This window comes from Oncorhynchus gorbuscha, linkage group LG21, assembly GCF_021184085.1.
Source record: "Oncorhynchus gorbuscha isolate QuinsamMale2020 ecotype Even-year linkage group LG21, OgorEven_v1.0, whole genome shotgun sequence".
Classification (NCBI taxonomy): domain Eukaryota; kingdom Metazoa; phylum Chordata; class Actinopteri; order Salmoniformes; family Salmonidae; genus Oncorhynchus; species Oncorhynchus gorbuscha.
This window is the reverse complement of record NC_060193.1, coordinates 25,281,564-25,303,564: the sequence shown is the minus strand read 5'-3', so window position 1 is coordinate 25,303,564 and position 22,001 is coordinate 25,281,564. Positions and strand designations below refer to the sequence as shown.

Genomic DNA, 22,001 nt, shown 5'->3' with positions numbered 1-22,001 from the left:
TTATGACAGTTTTGGAGCAGTGGCTTCTTCCTTGCTGAGCGGCCTTTCAGGTTACGTCGACATAGGACTCGTTTTACTATGATTATAGATACCTTGTACCTGTTTCCTCCAGCATCTTCACAAGGTCCTTTGCTGTTGTTCTGGGATTGATTTGCACTATTCGCACCCAAGGTACGTACATCTCTAGGAGACAGAACACGTCTCCTTCTTGAGCGGTATGGCGGCTGCGTGGTCCCACGGTGTTTATGCTTGGTTACTATTGTTTGTACAGATGAACATGGTACCTTCAGGCGTTTTAAAATTGCTCCCAAGGATGAACCAGACTTGTGGAGGTCTATAATGGTTTTTCTGAAGTCTTGGCTGATTTATTTTGATTTTCCCATGATGTCAAGCAAAGAGGCACTGAGTTTGAATGTAGGCCTTGAAATACATCCACAGGTACACATCCAATTGACTCAAATTATGTCAATTAGCCTATCAGAAGCTTCTAAACCCATGACATAATTTTATGGAATTTTCCAAGCTGTTTAAAGGCACAGTCGATTTAGTGTATGTAAACTTCTGACCCACTGGAATTGTGATACAGTGAATTATAACTGAAATAATCTGTCTGTAAACAATTGTTGGAAAAATGACTTGTGTCATGCACAAAGTAGATGTCCTAACCGACTTGCCAAAACTATAGTTTGTTAATAAGAAATTTGTGGAGTGGTTGAAAAACGAGTTTTAATGATTCCAACCTAAGTGTATGTAAACTTCCGACTTCAACTGTATATATTTTTTATTTTATGTATTTATTTAACCTTTATTTAACTATGCAATTCAGTTAAGAACACATTCTTATTTACAATGACAGCCAACTAAAAGGCAAAACGCCTCCCGCGGGGACTAAGGCTGGGATTAAAAAATGAATAAATATAGGACAACACACACATCACGACAAGAGAGACAACACAACACTACATAAAGAGAGACCAAAGACAACAACATAGCAAGGCAGCAACACATGACAACACAGCATGATAGCAACACAACATGACAACAACACGGTAGCAAGACAACATGGCAGTAGCACAACATGGTACAAACATTACTGGGCACAGACAACAGCACAAAGGGCAAGAAGGTAGAGACTTCAATACATCACGCAAAGCAAGTACTTTTAACATTCTGCCACAAAGAGCTCAATTTAATAAAAACATGTTCTCATCTCAAGATGCTAAATAGGTTAAATAAATAAATTACTATAGCAAGTGCCAAATAAAGTAAAAGCCAACTATCTGCCAATTTCAAAAATAGAAACTTCGGTGACCCTCTGAAATATTTTGATGGTCTTACAACTATTTAGCTGTCCATTGAAATATTTTGCAGGTCATTGAAATATTTTCATGGCCTTTGAAATATTTCACAGCTTTTTACCAAACTTCGCAGCCTGAAATATTTTGCTGGCCTTTTTACAGAAACAAAGCATGTCTGACTTTTGTTAATAAGAAGGAAATTGTCGAGGCAACTTTTATGTCTATTTTAGATCATGGGGATATTACCTATATGCGTGCAGCAGCATCTACACTAGTAATGTTTGTAGAACTCGCCATTATGATTTGTATCAAAAAGTAGTTTGGGCCTTTTTGGAGAGAGCAGCATTTCCTTGTGTTTATTCACAAAGCACTCATGCAGAAATGTCCTAGGTATTTATCTATCATCATTAATTCAATTTAGACCTACAAATGACCAAACCCAGTCTCAGGCTTGGATAACACCAGATGCCCCTTCGGTCTCCACAGAGTTGGGTAAAAGCTGCTTCTAGTGTTTTTGCGCCCTTTATGCGGAACAACTTCCAGAGCGCTCTGAAATGAGATGTTCATAAATGTGTCTGTTTTCCTTAATATGTTTTGTCATTTTGTATATTGTATGTGTTTGATGTGTTTATGCAGGGCTCATCTTTAAAAGAGAACTTAGTTTCAGTATGACTTTCCTGTCAACAAAATAAAGGTTAAATCAAAAAATATAAATCAAAGCAAGCAAGGTTTCCATCCATTTAGCTACAGATTTTCATGCAAATATCCTAAAATCCCCATAAAAACAATATTAGCATTTTCCCAACAAATTGTGTTTCCATCAAATTGACTTGTTGTAGATAAAAAGCTGTGCGTAATGACACGTTTTGCGGTTAAATTCCCATGTACTGAATAGAACATACAATTTAAATGGGTTTCCGTTGCATTTTGAACTCTACTGATGGTTTTCTCACAAAATAATTGTGCTATACAGTGCATTCGTGAAGTATTCAGACTCATTTACTTTAAAAAAAAAGTATTCTAAAATTAATCAAATGTTTTTTCCCTCATCAATCTAAACACTATAGACCATAATGACAAAGCAAAAAAAGGTTTTTAGAAATGTTTGCATTCAGACCCTTTGCTATGAGACTCGAAAGTGAGCTCATGTGCATCCTGTTTCTATTGATCACCCTTGAGATGTTTCTACAACTTGATTGGATTCCACCTGTGGTCAATTCAATTAATTGGACATGACTTGGAAAGGCACACACCTGTCTATATAAAGTCCCACAGTTGACAGTACATGTCAGAGCAAAAACCAAGCCAATGAGGTTGAAGGAATTGTCCGTAGAGTTCCGATACAGGATTATGTCGAGGCACAGATCTGGGAAGGGTACCAAAAAATGGAAGAACTTTGGAACCACCAAGACTCTTCCAAAATCTTACCGTCTGGCCAAACTGAGCAATCGGGGGAGAAGGGCCTTGGTCAGGGAGGTGACCAAGAACCTGATGGTCACTCTGACAGTGCTCCCGAGTTCATCTGTGGAAATGAGATGACCTGAAGGACAACCATCTATGCAGCACTCCACCAATCAGGCCTTTATGGTAGAGTGGCCAGAAGGAAGCCACTCCTTAGTAAAATACATATTACAGCCTGCCAGTCATTTGCCAAAAGGCACATAAAGGACACCTAAACAACATTCTCTGGTCTGATGAAAACAAGATTGAACTCTTTGGCCTGAATGCCAAGCGTCACGTCTGGAGGAAACCTAGCACCAGCTCGGTGGTGGTAGCAGCATGCTGTGGGGATGTTTTTCAGCGGCAGGGACTGGGAGACTAGCCAGGATCGAGGGAAAGATGAACAGAGCAAAGTACAGAGAGATCCTTGATGAAAACCTTCTCCAGAGTGCTCCGGACCTCAGACTGGGGCCAAGGTTCACCTTCCGACAGGACAACGACCCTAAGCACACAGCCAAGACGACGCAGGAGTGGCTTTGGAACAAGTCTCTGAATGTCCTTGAGTGGCCCAGCCAGAGCCTGGACATGAACCCAATCGAACATCTCTGGAGAGACCTGGGAATAGCTGTGCATCAAAGCTTCCCATCCAATCTGACATAGCTTGAGAAGATCTGCAGAGAAGAATGGGAAAAACTCCCCAAATACAGGTGTGCCAAGCTTGTGTCATACCCAAGAAGACTCGAGGCTATAATCACTGCCAATGGTGCTTCAACAAAGTACTGAGTAAAGGGTCTGATTACTTCATTTGTTTATTTTTAATACTGTCGTGGAAATTCTTACACAGGGAAACTCAAAGTCAGTCTTAAATGAATCATTGTTTATTGTCAGAAATTCCCACAGAAGAACATTGGTTCTTAATGTTCTCTGAACCTTCTGAGAACATGCCTTTAAATAGAACCATGAGGAAACCTGTAGGAAACATTATGCTGAAGTACAGAAAGTTTTTTCTTAACGTTCTTTGAACATTTTGAGAACATGACTCGGAATGATAAACTATTTTAGAACATTCCCAATGTCAAACCAGTTGGAGAACGGAATTCTTCAGTATTTCGTTGGAAGGACAAATTACATGTATTTAACTATTCTTTGTCGTACTTTCTAAAAAAATATACTTGAAATAAAATTGATTTTATATTTGTTACATGTTTTTTGCTTAGCTCACAATGACATTTAAACGTCTGCATTCAGATGTCTGTAATAGAATAAACTTGGCAAAAATAAATGTAGACATTAATAAATGCCTTTCTATAGCTTCCAAAATATATATTTTTTACAATAGTGGGGGGGTGCCAAGATGGAAACGCGGTAGGTTCAAAACAGCATGCCGTGTCAGTAATATAGTGTACATATATAAATCAGTGTATAACAGGTTCCAAGTGATATGAATTGCAAAAATCCCAAAAGGTACAAAAATGATAAAATAGCAGGTAAATTAAATCCAAATTAAACTTTCGAAAACTGAAGCTCTACATGGTGTTTTCCCGTTTATATCAAATCAAATTTTATTGGTCACATATACATGGTTAGCAGAAGTTGTTGCCAGTGTAGCGAAATGCTAGTGCTTCTAGTTCAGACAGTGCAGCAATATATAATATGTAATCTAACAATTCCACACAACTACCTAATACCCACAAAACTAATATAATAAGTACGCATACATATAAATATATGGATGATCAATGACAGAGTGGCATAGGCAAGATACAATAGATGGTATAAAACACAGTACATATACATATACATATACATATACATATATATATATATATCAAGCCCCAGTCAGCTGTCCTAATTAGCTCAACCGCAGATTATCCATTATATTGTCCAGATAGTCAAGTGGCCTCTTTAACAACTAAAATAAATGTCTTCAAAAATGGATGGCAGTGGGAGGAGGCAAAACCAGGTGGGACAATTGTAGCCAATGAGAGGGCAGATATGTGTGTGAACAACAGGCAAAACTCCGATATAAAGTTGCCGTGATGTCACGTGTCCTACTTACACATTAGCACACTCCTAACAACTTTAGCATTACAAAACTTATATTTTATCAAATGCATATGGGAAAAAATAATCCATTAATATTTTTGTTAACCAGATTCAAAACTGATTGATCTCCATACAAAAACTCCTGGCTTGGTTTCCATACATTAATAAGCATTTCTACATAATTCCAGATCTTTCTCCGCAATCATAAATCAACCAAACTATTTTATATACATTTCCAATATATTTACTTTTCTATACACAACAAAGCTCTTATGAGTACACAAATTAACTAAAATAAATAAAACTAAATTCAAGAGGTTAAGGTTAGTCAAGAAATGTACATTTTATTAATATATTGAATAGTTTACATTTTTACATACCACAATCATATATCAAGCGATATCTAAAGGTTTATACTTGTATCCAATCAATCAAAGTTTATAATAAAAATAAAATACACATTTTAACATTTTAATCAAATTTGTGATGGAAAAAAAACCTCTTTCAGACAATTAAGTTTCATGTGGCATGAACAAAAACACTTTTTCTGCCAAAAACATAACTCAGAACACAGCCTCTAGTAGCTCATGTGATTTCAGGGGCTCTAATTGTCCAAAACTATTTCCACACTGGGAGTATTATATTTTTTTATTTTTTATTATGGATTCAAATTAGCTGCTGCCCTTCCTGGGGTCTTCTTCTCCCGTGTATGTATCCTCTGATGTGATTTCAGGCTCCCTAACTGGGTAAAACCCTTTCCACAATGCGAGCATTGGTAAGGCTTCTCTCCGGTGTGTGTTCTTTCATGTGTTTTCAGGCTCCCTACTTGGGTAAAACCCTTTCCACAATGGGAGCATTGGTAAGGCTTCTCCCCTGTGTGTGTTCTTTCATGCACTTTTAGATGCCCCAATTGTCCAAAACCCTTTTCACAATGGGAGCACTGGTAAGGCATCTCTCCTGTGTGTGTTCTTTCATGCACTTTTAGATGCCCCAATTGTCCAAAACCCTTTCCACAATGGGAACAGTGGTAAGGCTTCTCTCCTGTGTGCGTTCTCTCGTGGTTGTTCAGATTCCCTAATAGGGGAAAGCTCTTTCCACAGTGGGAACAGTGGTAAGGCTTCTCACCTGTGTGTGTCCTCTCATGCGTTTTCAAGCTACCTAACCAGGTAAAAGTTTTTCCACATTGTGAGCAGTGGTAAGGCTTCTCTCCTGTGTGTATTCTTTCATGCTCTTTCAGGTCTCTTGACCGGGTAAAACTAGTTCCACACTGAGAGCAGTTGTAAGGCTTCACTCCAGAGTGTATTTTCTCATGTGTTTTTAGGGTCCCTAATTGGGTAAAACTTGTTCCACACTGAGCGCAGTGGTAAGGCTTTTCTCCTGTGTGTATTCTCTCGTGTACTTTTAGCTTCCCTAACCAGCAGAAACTCTTTGTACATTGCAAACATTGGAAAGGCTTTTCTGCTGTGTGTGTCCTCTCATGCTCTTTTAGGTTTCGTAACTTAGTAAAACTCTTTCCACACTGGGAGCAATGGTGTGGTCTTGCTGGTTTGGACGTCTTTGGGCCTGGTTCCACTGAAGGACGCATCCCGTAGTCAGAGTGAGAGTCTGGTTTCACTCCTGTAAAAAGACAGTGTGGTAGTTAAATAGACTTGAACATAACCATCACATTATAAAACTGTCTTCCAATTAGGTTTAATGAAGTACTAGATTAGTTTACACAAAATGTCCATAATTGTTTTAACTTGGTGGCCATTAAAATTATAATAATGTAGAACTTAAAATGTGATCTTTCTCTTGAAAATGTGATTTGTACACATAACTAATAGCTAAAGTATTAATAGCAGAAATATTTGTAGGAAATCAAAGGGAAGATATTTTGAAAAAGTAATTGGTATAGCTTTGGTACGAGAGGTCAGAGAACCTGACACACTTGTCTGTTGATCTGTAGGTTTTATGGACCGTGACTTATTGAAAATTAGACCCATAACTGGAAATATTCATATAAACTCAGTGAAATGAGAAATGTTAGCCTAATTCTAGTAGGTGTAGTATGAGGGAAGTCAAGAGACCTAACATCAAGTCGTTTTAGATGCATGCTGAACAAAAATATAAAACGCAACATGCAACAATTTTGATTTCAAAGATTTGACTGAGTTACAGTTTGAGAAATCAGTCAATTGAAATAAATAAATTAGGTAGGGGTCTGGATCAGAAACTATCTGGTGTGACCACCATTTGCCTCATTCAGGGCGACATCTCCTGGGCATAGAGTTGATCAGGCTGTTGTTTGTGGCCTGTGAAATGTCTCACTCCTCTTCAATGGCTTTGTGAAGTCACTGGATATGGCTGGGAACTGGAACACTCTGTTGTACACGTCAATCCAGAGCATCCCAAACATGCTCAATTTGTGTCATGTCTGGTGAGTAAGCAGGCCATGGAAGAACTGGGACATTTTCAGTTTGAGGAATTGTGTATAGATCCTTGCAACATGGGGCCATACATTAACATGCTGAAACTGTAATGATCATGCTGTTTAATCAGCTTCTTGATATGCCACACCTGTCAGGTGGATGGATTATCTTGGCAAAGGAGAAATGCTCACCAACAGGGATGTAAACACATTTGTGCACAAAATTGGAGAGAAATAAGCTTTTTGTGCATATGGAACATTTTGGGGATCTTTTATTTCAGCTCATGAAACATAGCACCAACCCTTTACATGTTGCGTTTATATTTTTGTTCCGTGTAAATGTTTGCCCTCAGATATTTTACAATGGCTTTCTGCCAGAAGTCAAAGAGCTCTGGATGAGTTCTGTATAGCTGGCATTTTTTTCCCTGTGCTTCCTAATAGCGTTTTTTAAAATCTCCTCCTCTATGCTCCGTCTACACATGCTGCTCTTCCTTCAGAAAAGCATTCATCACAACTTTGTTCATTTGCACAATTTCTCTAGTTCACTTTCGCTTGCAAATGTTAACACTCACCAAAAATGACATTCGGTAGCTACTAGCTATGCTTGTATAACTTTATGAGCAGAATTTGCCTGTCTTTGCAATTAGTTTGTTCATTTTCGCATGTTAGCAGTTAGCTAACAGCGCCTGTGATTTCACAATTAGTTTGTGCTAATTTTGTTAACATTCTGGTAATAGAGGCCCAATAGGGCTTTTCTAGCATTTTTAGTACCCCCTTGTGTGCTATGTCGGTAATAACGTAAATCCCGGGATGAGTTAAGGACGATATGAAAATCTGGATACCGCCCAAGCCTAGTTCAGATCGCTCCCTTGGGGATCTTTTATTTCCGCTCATGAAACATAGGACTTTACATGGCGCGTTTATATTTTTGTCCCGTGTAAATGTTTGCCCTCAGATATTTTACAATGGCTTTCTGCCAGAAGTCAAAGAGCTCTGGATGAGTCCTGTATAGCTGCCATTTGTTAAGAGCGCACACAAGCTCCAGTTAGACATACAGAAATAAATGCCTATAAAAATGTTCTAACTGATGGGATACACAAGCTACATTTCTTGCCAAATGACATCAGTATTATCACAAATTCAAAATGGACTGGTTGATTGAAATAGGGTAATATGTGTTCCGACAGCAGGCTGCAGCTTTGGAATAATTGCGTCCTGTCTTTTTTCAACTGAGGCTACTTTGCGAACAAAGACAGGTTCCACACTAAAAATATACAAAAACATTAGTTTGATAAAGACAAAGAGCCATTAAGCATAGGCCTTTTCACCAAACTGAATGTTGTTGCTGTAATTTATCACCATGCAGTGTTCAATGTGGAATTCTTAATCCATTTGGAAAATTCCAAAGTACCATCAGAATTACTTAAAACATGGAATGTCTGTTTATCGGAAAGAAAAACAATTTAAGTTTTGTGACCCTGAAAAAATGTATACTCGCCAAATTGAGCCCAGTTTCAAATCCTCACTCTTGGTGAATAACTGTTCCAGATGTGTATGACTTCGCACTGGCAACTTTATTAATTTGGAAAAATATTAGGTTATATTTTATTCTGTTATCTTACATCATGTCTTTTTACTATAACATACAGGGATGCAAACTGGTGAGGTCCATAAAGGTGACACTTTTGTTTCTGCACTGAAACATGCAAAAAATCCCTTCCAGGAGGAAATGCGGGTTTTAACTAATTAAACAACAAAGAATATTATCTACATGATCAGTCTCTGTGTGTAAAATACAAAGTGGTTAATGTGAACCTACCTCACAGCTAAAACATTTAAAGAAAGCAACCCAATATTATTTGTTGCCTAAACTTTACTGCAAATGACTTGAGAAAAAAACAATACACTAATATTGCAGTTAGCCATGACAGCCTTTATAATAGAATGCTTGTGACCACAAACATCTAAATATTGCACTTGGGGAAAAAAAACATCTTAAAGTAGAAATAGAATGAAACAAACAGTCATTCTATCTTTTCTCTATTTTAATGGCCACTATAGTAGACATTGATCAAGTGCACAAGGCTACATGTGCAAAAATAACATTCACAGAGTTAAAAAATATATAATCCCCCCTCACACACAAGTGTTACTGTCAAGTTCAACACAACAACATCAATATATTTGGATTACACAGCACATTATTACATTGTATACTTTCTGCCTGTGGTCACCTGTTCTACAATGTGCCTGCAGAGCATGATACCCTTTGTTGGCATAATTGATCTCTTTAAGGCAGAGAGAACACCTGGCATACCCCTTTTTATCCACTGTATTAAAAAAATTAAAAAAAAAGAGGGGAAGTGTGTGATGTTCCTTTCACCTCTATAGTGGCATCCAGCTTAAGCCAAGCCCAGCTCCAGCTACACTTGATCCCTGAATCCACTTGTTTAAAAAGCAATGCCTAATTTCACCTAATTCTCTCATTCTGAAAATCAACCACATACTGTAGAGGGAAAACATTAGTTCATAGATAGTAGTTAGTTCGCTAGCTAGTTAACATTTCACACAGATTGCCAGGCTCCAGTAAGCAACTAATGCGTTATAACTTGAGGAAAGGCAAGGTATTGTACACCAGTTAATACTATAGTGAATTGGTTAGGTTACAAACGTTAGCTCATCTGATGTTGTAACGTTAGCTGTCTGACTTTATTAGCCAGCTACTTTTTACAACATGAACTCAATTATTTGATCAGTTAAATTGGCTAATGTTGCTCAACATTTCTCTGGCTAGCTAACGGAGAATTCGATCCAGCTAGCAAGATACTTGACAATGCTAACAATACTTGTTCCACCACACTTTCTCCCTCACCTCAAACTTTCCAAATGCCAGTTGTTTTTGGTCACAGCTCTTGAAGTACGCTTCATCATCTTCTCACCCCCATCTCCGTGGTCAGACTTTCTCACGGACCTCTTTGTTATCGTTCAGGGGACGCGCTGCTGTAACTGTCAAACTGCCATTCCACTCTCCGCTGTCTTTCCAGAGCGCGCGCTGATGCTGTAACTAGCAAAAGGCTCAGCCTTGGATACAGCCAGTATAGCTCCAAACGCGCATCACTCGTTCGCTTACAGACAGTAGTGATCCAAAGCCGTAGGACACCTATTTTGGAACCAAAATGGCACATTTTGCAGAAAGATTACTAGTTTGCATCCCTGAACATAGGTGTGGCTTGACTGTGATAAAGGCTCTGGAAATAAGAGTGCCTTGTCTGCTAAATTAACAAAAACAAGGCTGTTCCATTGCATAGCCATAGGCTTCTACAAGCAAGCACCACCGCTGAGGTTACTGCCTTTTTGAAGATATAACCAGCTGATATTACGGTTTCCAGTAAATGAATCTTAAATGGCATTTGCTTTTTTTATTGAGTGAATATACACTGTGTACAAAACAGTGTATAGAACACGTGCTCTTCCATGACATAGACTGACCAGGTGAAAGCTATGATCCCTTAAATCCACTTCAATGGGTGTAGATGAAGGGGAGGAGACTGTTTAATAAAGATTTCTAAGCCTAGAGACAATTGAGACAGTGTGTGTGCCATTCAGAAGGTGAATGGGCAACACAAAATATTTAAAATAAAAAATATATACAGTGGAGCAAATAAGTATTTAGTCAGCCACCAATTGTGCATGTTCTCCTACTTAAAAAGATGAGAGGCCTGTAATTTTCATCATAGGTACACTTCAACGATGACAGACAAATGAGAAGAAAAAAATCCAGAAAATCACATTGTAGGATTTTTTATGAATTTATTTGCAAATTATGGTAGAAAATAAGTATTTGGTCACCTACAAACAAGCAAGATTTCTGGCTCTCACATACCTGTAACTTCTTCTTTAAGAGGCTCCTCTGTCCTCCACTCGTTACCTGTATTAATGGCACCTGTTTGAACTTGTTATCAGTATAAAAGACACCTGTCCACAACCTCAAACAGTCACACTCCAAACTTCACTATGGCCAAGACCAAAGAGCTGTCAAAAGACACCAGAAACAAATTTGTAGACCTGCACCAGGCTGGGAAGACTGAATCTGCAATAGGTAAGCAGCTTGGTTTGAAGAAATCAACTGTGGGAGCAATTATTAGGAAATGGAAGACATACAAGACCACTGATAATCTCCCTCGATCTGGGGCTCCACGCAAGATCTCACCCTGTGGGGTCAAAATGATCACAAGAACGGTGAGCAAAAATCCCAGAACCAAACGGGGGGACCTAGAGAATGACCTGCAGAGAGCTGGGACCAAAGTAACAAAGCCTACCATCAGTAACACACTACGCCGCCAGGGACTCAAATCCTGCAGTGCCAGACGTGTCCCCCTGCTTAAGCCAGTACATGTCCAGGCCCGTCTGAAGTTTGCTAGAGAGCATTGGGAGAAGATTGGGAGAATGTCATATGGTCAGATGAAACCAAAATATAACTTTTTTGTAAAAACTCAACTTGTCGTGTTTGGAGGACAAAGAATGCTGAGTTGCATCCAAAGAACACCATACCTACTGTGAAGCATGGGGGTGGAAACATCATGCTTTGGGGCTGTTTTTCTGCAAATGGACCAGGACGACTGATCCGTGTAAAGGAAATCATGAATGGGGCCATGTATCGTGAGATTTTGAGTGAAAACCTTCCATCAGCAAGGGCATTGAAGATGAAACGTGGCTGGGTCTTTCAGCATGACAATGATCCCAAACACACCGCCCGGGCAACGAAGGAGTGGCTTCGTAAGAAGCATTTCAAGGTCCTGGAGTGGCCTAGCCAGTCTCCAGATCTCAACCCCATAAAAAATCTTTGGAGGGAGTTGTAAGTCCGTGTTGCCCAGCAACAGCCCCAAAACATCACTGCTCTAGAGATCTGCATGGAGGAATGGGTCAAAATACCAGAAACAGTGTGTGAAAACCTTGTGAAGACTTACAGAAAACATTTGACCTCTGTCATTGCCAACAAAGGGTATTTAAATAACAAAGTCTTGAGATAAACTTTTGTTATTGACCAAATACTTATTTTCCACCATAATTTGCAAATAAATTCATTAAAAATCCTACAATGTGATTTTCTGGATTTTTTTTTCCTTTTGTCTGTCATAGTTAAAGTGTACCTATGATGAAAATTACAGGCCTCATCTTTTTAAGTGGGAGAACTTGCACAATTGGTGGCTGACTAAATACTTTTTTTCCCCACTGTATATTTAAAAAAATACAAAATATTTAAGTGCCTTTGAACGGGGTATGGTAGTGGGTGCCAGGCTCACCGGGTTGATGGTGTCAAGAACTGCAAAGCTGCTGGGTTGTTCATGCTCAACAGTTTCCCGTGTGTATCAAGAATGGTCCACCACCCAAAGGACATCCAGGCAACTTGACACAAGTGTGGGAAGCATTGGAGGCAACATCCCTTTGGAAAGCTGGTCCATGCCCCGACGAATTGAGGCTGTTCTGAGGGAAATATTAGGAAAGTGTTCCTAATATTTTGTACACTCAGTGTATATGGGGCAGTTAGGAATAGTTATCTGTAAGGGTTACGATAAAATAGGCATTGCTGTGCACTGTTGGCATAGATCAGGTATTCCCAAACTGGGGTACATGTATAATGCCCTCGGGGGGTATGCCAAATAAAAATGTGATTCACATTTATTTTCAAACAGTCCCATTTAGATTTTCCAACGGGGCTATACATTTGGGTGAGGTTTTTTCTCTCGCCTGAGTAGCCTCGTTTCACTGCCAAAAATAAAATTAAACCAGCTAGTGTCCAGCAAAATAACAACAATGTCAAATACAGGTAGCCGAGTCAAATAATTAACATCCAATCACATTAACCGTTACTCTCTTGCGGGAAACCTTCACTCTTGCTTGCACAGACATTAAGAAACGAAACATGCCAATTTGAAAAATAAGCCCTGGGAGTTTTTTGAGCGAGAATAAAGATAAAAGAATAAATAATAAATAAATAATAAAGAATAAAGATAACTCTCACAGTTCTGGGCGACTTTAACCTCCCCACGTCTACCTTTGACTCATTCTTCTCTGCCTCCTTCTTTCCACTCCTCTCCTCTTTTGACCTCACCCTCTCACCTTCCCCCCCCCTACTCACAAGGCAGGCAATACGCTCGACCTCATCTTTACTAGATGCTGTTCTTCCACTAACCTCATTGCAACTCCCCTCCAAGTCTCCGACCACTACCTTGTATCCTTTTCCCTCTCGCTCTCATCCAACACTTCCCACACTGCCCCTACTCGGATGGTATCGCGCCGTCCCAACCTTCGCTCTCTCTCCCCCGCTACTCTCTCCTCTTCCATCCTATCATCTCTTCCCTCTGCTCAAACCTTCTCCAACCTATCTCCTGATTCTGCCTCCTCAACCCTCCTCTCCTCCCTTTCTGCATCCTTTGACTCTCTATGTCCCCTATCTTCCAGGCCGGCTCGGTCCTCCCCTCCCGCTCCGTGGCTTGACGACTCAATGCGAGCTCACAGAACAGGGCTCCGGAAGGCCGAGCGGAAATGGAGGAAAACTCGCCTCCCTGCGGACCTGGCATCCTTTCACTCCCTCCTCTACATTTTCCTCCTCTGTCTCTGCTGCTAAAGCCACTTTCTACCACTCTAAATTCCAAGCATCTGCCTCTAACCCTAGGAAGCTCTTTGCCACATTCTGTATCTCCCTCCTGAATCCTCCTCCCCCTCCCCCCCCCACCTCCCTCTCTGCAGATGACTTCGTCAACCATTTTGAAAAGAAGATCGACGACATCCGATCCTCGTTTGCTAAGTCAAACAACACCGCTGGTTCTGCTCACACTGCCCTACCCTGTGCTCTGACCTCTTTCTCCCCTCTCTCTCCAGATGAAATCTCGCGTCTTGTGACGGCCGGCCGCCCAACAACCTGCCCGCTCGACCCTATCCCCTCCTCTCTTCTCCAGACCATTTCCGGAGACCTTCTCCCTGTTCACCTCGCTCATCAACTTATCCCTGACCGCTGGCTACGTCCCTTCCGTCTTCAAGAGAGCGAGAGTTGCACCCCTTCTGAAAAAACCTACACTCGATCCCTCCGATGTCAACAACTACAGACCAGTATCCCTTCTTTCTTTTCTCTCCAAAACTCTTGAACGTGCCGTCCTTGGTCAGCTCTCCCGCTATCTCTCTCAGAATGACCTTCTTGATCCAAATCAGTCAGGTTTCAAGACTAGTCATTCAACTGAGACTGCTCTTCTCTGTATCACGGAGGCACTCCGCACCGCTAAAGCTAACTCTCTCTCCTCTGCTCTCATCCTTCTAGACCTATCGGCTGCCTTCGATACTGTGAACCATCAGATCCTCCTCTCCACCCTCTCCGAGTTGGGCATCTCCGGCGCGGCCCACGCTGGATTGCATCCTACCTGACAGGTCGCTCCTACCAGGTGGCGTGGCGAGAATCTGTCTCCTCACCACGCACTCTCACCACTGGTGTCCCCCAGGGCTCTGTTCTAGGCCCTCTCCTATTCTCGCTATACACCAAGTCACTTGGCTCTGTCATAACCTCACATGGTCTCTCCTATCATTGCTATGCAGACGACACACAATTAATCTTCTCCTTTCCCCCTTCTGATGACCAGGTGGCGAATGCATCTCTGCATGTCTGGCAGACATATCAGTGTGGATGACGGATCACCACCTCAAGCTGAACTTCGGCAAGACGGAGCTGCTCTTCCTCCCGGGGAAGGACTGCCCGTTCCATGATCTCGCCATCACGGTTGACAACTCCATTGTGTCCTCCTCCCAGAGTGCTAAGAACCTTGGCGTGATCCTGGACAACAAACTGTCGTTCTCAACTAACATCAAGGCGGTGGCCCGTTCCTGTAGGTTCATGCTCTACAACATCCGCAGAGTACGACCCTGCCTCACACAGGAAGCGGCGCAGGTCCTAATCCAGGCACTTGTCATCTCCCGTCTGGATTACTGCAACTCGCTGTTGGCTGGGCTCCTGCCTGTGCCATTAAACCCTACAACTCATCCAGAACGCCGCAGCCCGTCTAGTGTTCAACCTTCCCAAGTTCTCTCACGTCACCCCGCTCCTCCGCTCTCTCCACTGGCTTCCAGTTGAAGCTGTTCCGCTACAAGACCATGGTGCTTGCCTACGGAGCTGTGAGGGGAACGGCACCTCAGTACCTCCAGGCTCTGATCAGGCCCTACACCCAAATAAGGGCACTGCGTTCATCCACCTCTGGCCTGCTCGCCTCCCTACCACTGAGGAAGTACAGTTCCCGCTCAGCTCAGTCAAAACTGTTCGCTGCTCTGGCTCCCCAATGGTGGAACAAACTCCCTCACGACGCCAGGACAGCGGAGTCAATCACCACCTTCCGGAGACACCTGAAACCCCACCTCTTTAAGGAATACCTAGGATAGGATAAAGTAATCCTTCTCACCCCCCCCTTAAAATATTTAGATGCACTATTGTAAAGTGGTTGTTCCACTGGATGTCATAAGGTGAATGCACCAATTTGTAAGTCGCTCTGGATAAGAGCGTCTGCTAAATGACTTAAATGTAATGTAAAATGTAACTTTTGAGTAGTAAGACATGTATAAAAGCAACAGATAGCATTAATAAGAAGGGACTAGAACCGTCTTATATGGTGAGCTACCGGGTGGCTAGGACAGGCAAGCCCCATACTATTGTGGAGGACTTCATTCTTCCTGCTGCCGCGGATATGGCTGGGACAATGCTTGGGGGAAAATTCGAAAAATTATACAGACAATGCCTTCATCAAACAACACTGTTTCACAACGCATCAGTGACATGGCAGGAGATGTTTTGAAACAATTACTGCTTCGCATACAAGCCAGTGAATTCTACGCGTTACAGCTGGATGAGTCAACAGATGTGGCGGGACTGGCACAGCTCCTGGTATATATCCGTTACGTTTATGGGGGCGTCAATTAAGGAAGACATCCTCTTCTGCAAACCAGAACAACAGGAGAGGATATTTTTAAAGCACTGGACAGCTTTGTGACATCAATGTGTTGGGATCTGTACTGATGGCACAAAAGCCATGACAGGGAGACATAGTAGAGTGGTAACGGGCTTGCAAGCAGCTGCTCCCGACACCACTTGGGTAAACTGCAGCATCCACTGAGAGGCTCGTGCTGCCAAGGGAATGCCTGGCAGTTAAAAATGTTTTGGACACTACAGTGAAAATGGTTAACTTTGTTAAAGCAAGGTCCCTGAGGCCTCCCGGGTGGCGCAGTGGTTAAGGGTGCTGTACTGCAGCGCCAGCTGTGCCATCAGAGACTCTGGGTTCGCGCCCAGGCTCTGTCGTAACCGGCCGCGAACGGGAGGTCCGTGGGGCGACGCACAATTGGCCTAGCGTTGTCCGGGTTAGGGAGGGTTTGGCCGGTAGGGATATCCTTGTCTCATCGTGTACCAGCGACTCCTGTGGCGGGCCGGGCGCAGTGCGCACTAACCAAGGTTGCCAGGTGCACAGTGTTTCCTCTGACACATTGGTGCGGCTGGCTTCCGGGTTGGATGCGCGCTGTGTTAATTAAGAAGCAGTGTGGCTTGGTTGGGTTGTGTATCGGAGGACGCATGACTTTCAACCTTCAAGTCTTTCCCATGCCCGTACAGGAGTTGTAGCGATGAGACAAGATAGTAGCTTCTAATACCACGAAATTGGGGGGAAAAAGCCGGGTTGTGACCAAAACTCACACTCATTCTTATGTTTAATAAATGTATTGTGTGTGGCAGGCTTTATGGCAAATGATGGCAGGCTTTATGGCAAATGATGGCAAAAAACAACATTTGAGAGTGCGCTGACCCTGGTGCTAGAGGGGGTACGCAGCTGGAGATTGAATGTTTGAATGGGTACGGGACTATAAAAAGTTTGGGAACCACTGGCATAGTACAGTCAAATGCCCATACCTAGTTACAGGTAAGGATTACTAAAATTGTATGGTACAACCTTGTAGCTACTGTTGTCCTGTCTCAGCAGCTACAAGCAGAGGCTACGCCCCCTACAGGGTAACCCCATTACTAAAGACCATACAGATTAAAACCAGTGGAAAATTCCCGATGGCACGTGAAGCTGGAAGTACTTGAATTTGAAGCACTCCATATTGCTGAATGGGTCTGAATGACGCATCCAGTGAAAGTGGCCGAACGAGCCGGGCCAGAGGATCTCAGGCATAGAGAAGGCCCAGCCAACAGAATGAGAAGATGATCCTCAAGGAGCTATTCACCAAAGAGTGCATGAAGGCCAAAGGCCTCACCCAGGTCGCCGACGAACTTATACTGGCCTTCCCCGCACAGAGCGTCACAGACACAATGGAAGCCATCGTGGGAAGTATTAGGGCCGGGGACCTCACGGTATGATATAATCGTGATAAATACTGTAGGTGCCGATACGATATGTATGCTATTCGAAACTCTCGATGGAGAACAAGCTATGAAGGAAAAATACTGGAGTTTTGGTGCTGTTACAGCCAACTAGCACAAAAATAATAATAAAGCGATTTTGTCAAAAGAATATAAGATATTTCGTCAAATAATATCTTGATATGTAACTGTATCAATCCCCCCCCCCCATCACCAGGAGCTAAGAATTTCACTGTTAATCTACACCTGTTGTTTACGAAGTATGTGACAAATAAAATTTGATTTGTTTCGAGGTATGTGAGCAGTTACTGTAGAAGGCTAAATTTATCTAATAATGTAACATATGTCCTTAGTGGAAATTACCCAAAGGTGTTTTATAGATTGACTAACCTGTGGTCCATTCCTTCCAGGTGGTAAAGCAGTTGCTGCTGCACAGGGCCAACGAGGAGCACAGTAATGTTTCAGATTACACCTGTCTCAGCCTAGCCACCTCAGGGGGCTGCATCAACATTCTCCTAAATGCTGGCACTGAAATCAACTCCTGGTATGACTGTTTATCAACCCCTGACCAACCCTGTCAGTGACAAGGATTTATCCCACTCTTAACGGTGTATAATCCTCCCAGTCCACGTTTCCCCCTCTCCCTGTCTGTTCCTCTCTGTGTGTTTGTTTACACTGGGTATCTCTCCTCTTGAGGCTGGCTGCAATGAATGGCCACGTCCCTGCGGTCAAGCTGCTGCTGGACATGGACTCAGACATCAACACCACACAGATTGAGACCAACTGCAACACGGCACTGACCCTGGCCTGCCAACGTAGAGCACGACACCAAGATGAGAGCAGCCGCCATCAGCTGAACCTGACACGTTATGTTATCTGGGCTAAAGTCAATGAGAATGTCAATTCAGTCAGAATTCCTCTCCAGTCTCACTGCCCTGACCTGCGACACCTCTGAGTAAGTTATTACAATGTCGTTACAACCAGCAGTGTGTGTAGTTAGGCAGTTGATTCTCGCTGAAGTCCAAATTATTCACATCTTCTCTCTCTTTTAGTCATGTCCATTTCAGAGCTGTTCATGATGGAGCAGATAGACATGGTCGCCCTGTTCATGCTTTATTTTTTCTCCCCTCACATTATTAGCTCCAAATGTTAATTTTTTTAATGTATTTTTCACATACAGATGGAAATACCTTTTGGATATCAGAGCAGCGGTAAGTCAACAGCATTTCGACCAGAAATAAGACTTTACTGAATTGGATTCATTGTTCGTACCCTGCCCCAAAGTAATTCAACTTATCCAAGACACCGGTACATGTCAAAAGTTTGGACACACTTACTCATACAAGGCTTTTTCTTTATTTCTGACTATTTTCTACATTGTAAAATAATAGTGAAGACATGGAAACTATGAAATAACACATATGGAATCATGTTGCTGTGGTAGCCATGCTGGTTAAGTGTGCCTTGAATTCTAAATAAATCACAGACAGTGTCACCAGCCAAGCACCCCCACACCATCACACCTCCTCCTCCATGCTTCACAGTGGGAACTACATGCAGAGATCATCCGTTCACCTATTCTGCGTCTCACAAAGACATGGCGGTTGGACCCAAAAATCACAAATTTGTACTCATCAGACCAAAGGACAGATTTACAACAGTCTAATGTCAATTGCTCGTATTTCTTGGCCCAAGCAAGTCTCTTCTCCTTATTGGTGTCCTTTAGTAGTGGTTTCTTTACAGCAATTTGACCATGAAGGTCTGATTCACTCAGTCTCTGAACAGTTGATGTTGAGATGTCTGTTACTTGACTGCATTTATTTGGACTGCAATTTCTGAGGCTGGTAACTCTAATGAACTTATCCTCTACAGCAGAGATAACTCTGGGTCTTCCTTTCCTGTGGCGGTCCTCATGAGAGCCAGTTTCATCATAACGCTTGATGGTTTTTGCGACTGCACTTGAAGAAACTTTCAAAGTTTTAAAATGTTTTCCATATTGACTGACCTTCATGTCTTAAAGTAATGATGGACTGTTGTTTCTCTTTGCTTATTTGAGCTATTCTTGCCATAATATGGATTTAGGGCTATCTTCTGTATTACCACCCCTACCTTGTCACAACACAACTGATTGGCTAAAACACATTAAGAAGGAAAGAAATTCAACAAATTAACTTAACAAGGCACACCTGTTAATTGAAATGCATTCCAGGTAACTAACTCATGAAGCTGGTTGAGAGAATGACCAGAGGTGGGAAGTTGTTATCAAGACAAAGGGTGGCTACATTGAAGAATCTCAAATATAAAATATATATATACCCTTGAATGAGTAGGTGTTCTAACTTTTGACCGGTACTGTATATATATAAATATTTGTAAATATTTATCACATTCCTTGTGTATGATCGTATATTTTGATACATTGAATGTTAATATTGTGTACACATGTTATATATTTTTACCTCCTGTTTCAGTAAGTGATATCACTGAGTACTGCCCCTATATGTATATACAGTATATATGTAGGACCTTCCACCCCATCTGGGAAATTGATGCCTGATGAAGACCTAAGGTTTGAAACGTTGTTATAAATAAAATCAGGGAGCATGAGCAGCAGTGTGTGTTTTCCTTAATTTTTTTATATACTGTTTTACCCACTTCATATATATATACTGCTGTATTATAGTCGAGGCCTAGCCTATTTAACTATTGCTGTACATATACTATCCTTCAGATATACTAAATATTCTATCCATAATGTCTATACATCCCATCATACACACACTCCGGAATCCGACATTGCTCTTCCTAATATTTCGTAATTCCATAATTTTATATTTTAGATGTGTGTGTGTGTATGATATTGTCCCTCTCATCACAGGGCCTTCCGCTGGAGGTATTGATGAGCGAACTCCGAATATCCAAAGTGAAAACAAATTTATGGCAGTACTTACTGGTGTTAATCAGATCTCCTGTCTCATCTTCCTCATTCAATGTGACAGTAATTTCCCCTTCCTCCTTCACTCCAAAAACGGTACCATCCTCTCTCCCTCTGAATGCGTCCTCTTCTTTCACTGAAACGTCTTGCTCTTCTTCTTTCAATGTAACATCCTCACCTTCTATTTCGTTTTTTACTGTGACGTTCTCCTCTTCACTTTCTTCTTTCACGACAATATTTAGCCACATACCCTCTTTCTTCGTCCAGCAGACCTCTTTCTTAGCAGGGAGAGAGTAGCTGGGTGAGCTCATGGTCGGAGATGCTAGCTAGCTAACATTAGCGACTAGCCTAAATGAGTGCTACTGCTAACTTAACCAGCCTGTGGGTCTGCTTGAAACAAAGTAACATGAAATTAAATGTGGTAACACAAAGACACTACAGCAGTGTGTTTAAAACACAGTGAATAATATACACCAAAACAGTCTAAAGACCTTTAGCGTTTCGGTTGTTGGTTAGCAAGCTACCAATGTTGCTGACTAGCTGTTGTTCTTCTTCTTTGAGGCTTATTGACAGACGACAACCGAGAAGGTGTATTGTCGCCATCTACTGTATGGGTTGTGAATGAGAATGTAGTTTTTCTTTGTGGGAAAAACATCAAATACAAAAAAATCCATCCCACTCCTTCAGTCATAGTCCAATTCACATCCCTACTGTGAGGATGGAACAGTCCCAAAAAACGTTCAGTGGCAATGCATATTTCCTCTTTCTTTGCTCTGTGTAGTTTATAACCTATGCAATAAATTATACAAAGTCCATCTTTTAAACATGCAACATGTCAATATAATATAAATATAATAATATATGCCATTTAGCAGACGCTTTTATCCAAAGCGACTTACAGTCATGTGTGCATACATTCTACGTATGGGTGGTCCCGGGAATCGAACCCACTACCCTGGCGTTACAAGCGCCATGCTCTACCAACTGAGCTACAGAAGGACCATACTGTTGGCTAGGAACATTTACTGGTGTCACTAATCCAACTACCATTGCTTCTTCAGCATTACTCTCTTCTTCCACTCTTCTCACCACCTCCGTATACAAAACATACACTTACCACCTCCTTCACTCTAACAGGGCACTTCAGTAATTTGGGCACATATTCACCACCACAATTGTAATATTTCACCTCAACTGGTATACGATACTCCCCCAGCCTACATTAAATTAAATTAAATGTTATTTGTCACATGATTTGTAAACAACAGGTGTAGACTAGCAACCAACAGGGTCCCGTTGGTTCCAGACCGCTTGCCATACAATAACAGAGAAAACAGTCTATGGCTTAGGTGGCTGGAGTCTTTGAAAAATGTTGGGCCTTCCTCTGACACTGCTTGGTATAGAGGTCCTGGATGGAAGGGAGCTTGGCCCCAGTGATGTACTGGGCCATGCTCACCACCCTCTGTAGCATCTTGCAGTCAGGTGCCT

The 22,001-nt window shown here is 41.8% G+C and overlaps 1 protein-coding gene across 2 annotated transcripts; it reads right to left on the bottom strand.

The window, feature by feature from the left end:
• Positions 1 to 3,718: 3,718 nt before the first annotated feature.
• On the bottom strand, positions 3,719 to 21,060 carry LOC124008807 (zinc finger protein 239-like). 2 transcript variants are annotated; one of them, XM_046320373.1, is made up of 2 exons: positions 20,530 to 21,060; positions 3,719 to 6,401 (listed from the first exon to the last, which is right to left on the bottom strand). In XM_046320373.1, the coding sequence occupies exons 1-2, from the start codon at positions 20,822 to 20,824 to the stop codon at positions 5,443 to 5,445; spliced, it is 1,254 nt and encodes a 417-aa protein (XP_046176329.1). In that variant the 5' UTR covers positions 20,825 to 21,060; the 3' UTR covers positions 3,719 to 5,442. The 2 variants fall into 2 exon arrangements, with proteins under 2 accessions (XP_046176329.1, XP_046176330.1); XM_046320374.1 differs by lacking the exon at positions 20,530 to 21,060 and adding an exon at positions 10,067 to 10,391.
• Between the last annotated feature and the right edge of the window lie 941 nt (positions 21,061 to 22,001).